This window comes from Notothenia coriiceps, unplaced genomic scaffold (assembly GCF_000735185.1).
Source record: "Notothenia coriiceps isolate Sejong01 unplaced genomic scaffold, NC01 NC01_scaffold00037244, whole genome shotgun sequence".
NCBI classification, from domain to species: Eukaryota; Metazoa; Chordata; class Actinopteri; order Perciformes; family Nototheniidae; genus Notothenia; species Notothenia coriiceps.
Genome location: NW_011369945.1, coordinates 16138080 through 16143159, shown reverse-complemented (window position 1 = coordinate 16143159; position 5080 = coordinate 16138080). Strand labels below are relative to the sequence as shown.

General features: G+C 42.0%; 1 protein-coding gene across 1 annotated transcript in view; it reads right to left on the bottom strand.

Moving 5' to 3' along the window:
- Positions 1–478: 478 nt before the first annotated feature.
- LOC104965356 (voltage-dependent calcium channel subunit alpha-2/delta-3-like) overlaps positions 479–5080 on the bottom strand; it is a 35486-nt gene continuing 30884 nt past the window's right edge. Inside the window, exon 4 of the mRNA XM_010794312.1 lies at positions 479–601. Coding sequence (XP_010792614.1) covers positions 479–601 — 123 coding nt within the window. The remainder of the gene's footprint in view (positions 602–5080) is intronic.

Here is a 5080-nt window from a genome sequence, read left to right as displayed (position 1 = left end):
CATTACCTTTACGCGGTGCCGGAGCCTTCCGGTCGCTCCGTCGGGCTCCGGACTCGTTCCTGCGAAATCCCTGCGAATTTGCCCCGATGGGGGCGCGTCACCTTTACACGGTAATCAATAGAGTAATATAACTGAATCAATAGAGTAATATAACCTGAATTATAGAGGTTTAGGTCCGGAGGGAGTCCATCTGTGTGTAAATCCACCGACCGTCCATAAAAACCTCTCTACACACTATACAAACTGCACAATATTCGCGCAAGATAGACAAGAAATGAAACGTCCATGAATCACGGCCGGTGAATCACGGGGCGTGAATAATGGGGTCCCGTGATTCATGGTTAGCGCAAAGTGTGGCTCTCTGAAAAGGGAACTCCCCTTCCTTCTAATGCGTTTACTCGGCGACTGCAGTAGAAGAAGAAGACGAAACACAAATTGACCGTCCGCGTTTGTTGAAGTGCCGTTATGGACGGAGGCTTCAGGGGCCGGCCTTCAGGGGCTCAACCCCCTGACCGAAGTCATCCTTCGACGACCTCTGAGGGTCGTCTAAGATGACTTCGGAAGGCTCATTTTGCGGTCTTGCGGGTGTGGAGGAGTCAGCCTGCAGGTGGCGAGGGTAACAAAAAAACACAACGTATTCAATAAAGAGAGATGCAACCACCGCACCCCGATTACGATTTTACGATTACGGTGGTTTATGTACCGCGAAGTGTTTTGAAAGTCTCAAAATGCCCAGCACCAAACGTTAAGCGGTGGGTTAGTCTTGACGTCCCGTGATAAAAGGGGGCGTCCTATCATGGTGGAGAGATGTCCGTGATTTTTTACCCCCATTTTGCAAGGCCGTGATTATGAGGAAAACCACCACTTGCGTTGTATTCCCATGATTGCCTTGATTTTTTCCCCTTTTTCATTCCCCTTTCAAGAGCCACACTTGCTCCGATAACTCGAGTTGGAACAGAAGATTCTTCCAAGTTTGCATTTTTGCCACGGATGCAGGTCACCTCGGTGCTCCCCATCTTTCGACCAAAAGGAACGAAAGGAAAAACAAAACAGAAAAAAGTAACTCGGTGGACAACGGTGTAATCTGAAGGAGGTAAGTACATTGCGTCATTTGTCTCAGCTACACTGGGGATTTCACCAGGTGAGCCTATCAAACGGGTAGAGGCAAGAGGTGCTTTATAGAATTTTTTTACTCGACTACATCAAATCGGCTTTGGTTCACAAAACTCCTTGTTCTTTTTAAGTGACAACATCTATAACTATCACAACACACTGACATACGTTCCCCTTTGTCCGGTAGTATTTATCGGTATTACAGGTATAGCGGTGGAAGTAATTGTGAAGAAACCTCAGGAGGAGATTTTTCTTTAACCGTGGTTATAAACCAAAGTGTAATCAAAAATACTGTAAAAATTTTGACTCCGCAATACATGTCACATACATTTAGTCCTTCAAACATATATCTTCTTAATTCTAAATTTGACATGATACTACTAGACAATCCCCCTAATATGACTTTGTGTAACAATGGAGTTCTGAACTCTGCTATGGAGAAAGAGAGAGGACTGCAAACAAACCGGAGAGTCAGTCTAGAAAGAAAAAAAATGCAAGAGTAACATGGCTGCCGGAAGAGAGTATGGTAAACCTGTCACACATATATAACATATTATGGGACTTCGTGAGACCATATCGGTTTGATTGTGGTTTTCAGACCAGTTACAATACACATTAGATAAATTATCCGTAAATATCTGTATATATCCGGGTGTGTGCGAGTAAACGTCTACTATTTTAGGAAAAAACTTACTAAGATCCTTAACCGACTACAGACTTTATTTCGACCCCCCAAAGAACACCGAAGTCACTATCATGTATATGTACAACGACACAAATTCACAACTAAAGGCCTTTTTGTGAGTCTTTGTTAGGTCACCCATGTCCGATGTCAGTGTTCTTGTTTATTTAATATACTAAACTTTCTATAATGTAAAACTAATCCTCAGTACACTATTTCACATACGAAACTGGAACCATATATAAGTCATAGGTTTGTTCCGGACTAAATAGGAGAGATATGGGTTTTGAATATTCAGTTATATTACTCTATTGATTCAGTTCATATTACTCTATTGATCCAGTAATATTACTGAATGTGCCTAAACCATAAAATAAAATAAAAAAAAGGACACAAGCGTTTTTGTCCGCAAGTTATCATTAAGCACCGTGTATAAGTTTGTCTAGCTTTCTATGTAGAAAGGGAGAGGTAATGAAGTTTTGTATTAAAAAAGCTTTATTCCCAGGGCCTCGAGGGGGGCCCTTCCCTCCCTGAGCGGGTGAGAATCAAAATACGTACGGTTTTCGGACGACACAGCAAATAACGTGGAAGTTTGGTAATTTTGTTTGGTCTGAATGCACAAAGACATGAAGGAGATTCTTGGGTTTCCTGTCATTTTCTTCTAGAGACTCCCCGAGTCCGTAACTAGCGGCAAGTTTCTGCATCGCAACCAAGGGGTTTTCACCCGCCCCGAACATTTCACTGCATATCTAAAATGGGAGTATATATAATAAGGTTTTGGTAAGATAAAATAAGTTGATTTAATGTAACGTCACAAATAGAAAAATTAAACAAACAAAAATAAAATTTAGCATATACAGTGAAAAATAAAAAATAAAGATTTAATTGTGTGACAATAAATGAGTTGTTATTGTGGTTAATAGGAACAAAAATAAATAAGGCAAATTAAGATATTAGAACCCGAAAAGGTCGGCAGTTATTTCACTTGGCCTTTGTCTGCATCCGGATATTTCCCTGTAAAACTCGCTAAGGGTGTGGTGTTTGGGTGGGTGACTCTGTCTAATGGTTCCTAGGAGTCCGAACTTAGCAGCAACTAACCTAACAAATCGGCGTTACGTCTACAACCCTATACTACAATTACGCTATACTATAGGCTTTTGTTCATTATTATGAAAATAAGCTCACAAGAAACGAAAAGAGAAAACCTTCAGTAGGTATTGACGTAACATTATGTGCCAAGCGACGTAATTTATAATGGTAGACGGCATCCAAGAAATAAATATCTAGGGACCTACGTCTTCGTGAATACACAAATTGACTATAATATATGTATTAATAATAGAATACTACATCTATCATATTTCTTTACACGTCTTAAACTGTCAAATTACCACCTCCAATATGTGTGTATAACTATCTACCAGAACATTACGTGACAACGTATTTATGTGACATCAGCACATATACTATACAGTTATTTGAATCCTTTAGAACTTTAAAAATTTCCCTACATGGTTTTTTTGTTAATATATGTAAAAAATTAATGATAATCATCTCTTATTACTCATTAATTATATGAAATATCTCTGACGTCATTCTACAAATCAGAAGAGTTCGTGGTGATAGTTTATAGAGAGGACTAACAACCGTGAACTGTTAGTGGAAGGGACTTTTAAACCTTTCCAGACGAAATTCCCAACAATATATAAAGTGTAGTAATTAGCTTTAGACGTTTCATGATTTTATTTAAATACACCTCATTTAATTATGGTCCAATTGGAGACTAACATTGCCTCATCTTAATGTTTCATTGTTGACTCGAAAGTACACCCATATATAATTACGACGGTGTAATACCTATGTTCGCTAAAGTGGGAAATCATTACATAAATCGTGAAACATGGTGTGGTTGACACGAACAGGATGAGCGGATTTGGAGCGCTACCGGACGATGTGTCAAATTATGACAGTTGAAGATTAAAACCCTTTGTTTTTGCAGAAAATTTTGATGTTAGGTATCTCTGCACGGTATCCTCCTTGTACAACCGCCTTGAAACGCTTTGTGTTATCGGTCGTACAAATCAACGACCCCCCCGCAAGCTCAGGCGTCAAAACTTATCAGACGGCACCAAAGCAAGGTGAAGTTTTCTCGACTGCGAGACCGCATTGGAACCGCTGACCGGTGAGTTGTAGGGTTTAGGGTCTCGAACTTCTAATTAGTGCCCAAACAGTTGCCCGTGAAATCAGGGTCTGGTATCGGACCCCCTGAATACGCATCACATCACAGAAGCCGGTAAGGATTTGACTTAAAAAAAAGCCTATAGTATAGCGTGCCAATTGGTTGTGGTGTAGACCGCAGTCTCTCTAGAAGACAATGACAGGAAAGAACGAAAATCTCCTTCATGTCTTTGTGCAATTGAACCGTAAAACAAAATGTTACACAACTCAGAAAACTGCGTACTTTTTCGGAGCCGTGCACTGGAGGGCCGGGGGTGGTGGTCGGGGCCGGTGGGAGCACCTGCATTGTGCCCCTTGCTTCCCCCTCTCAACGGCCCCGACATTCGCATAATTATGTTGTACCTAGGGTTACGATAAAACCTGTGTCTTCTGTGTCTTCTTCAACTTGTACTTATAAGCTTACGTATACTGCCTAGTGTTGGGAATATTAATACTCGGACGAATCCCCAGGTTCTCTGGGTCCTCGTCGGTTGCCGTAATCTTCTTTATTGCCGGTAGCCCTCTTTAACTCGACACCACACTCCTCTTGGCTCACCCTTCTTGACCCCGTCCGTAGACCACTCACTGGCTCGCAATCGATGTCTTACAATCGATTGCAGTGTAGTGTTCGTAACATTTCAATCGATACGGTCGATATAGTCCGATATTGATTTCAATCGTAACTATTGCATATCGATTGCAATGACCGTCCCTGACAACGCTATGCGACTAGGTATTGTCTTTGATTACACGTTCATAGTCGGCATAGAGTGACAATGGATTTACGTTTGAAAGGGTGTGGATGCACAACAACTGGCCCTCCCCCTCTGCGCTCTATGCCGACATGAACTCCAGACCGCCTCTTTCCAACCACCTCGGAGGCAACTATACGGCAACATTTACCGAACTACCTTTCGTCCACCACACAGCCCCTCCACGTGTCGACTAACGTCGTCCACTCACCTCCAACTCGGCCCTCGTCCTCACTGTCGGTGGTGCGTGTGTGGTTTGGTTGTGTCCTGTCCACGCTTTGTTTTGGTTTGTGTTTCCTCTTGCGCGACCTGCGTC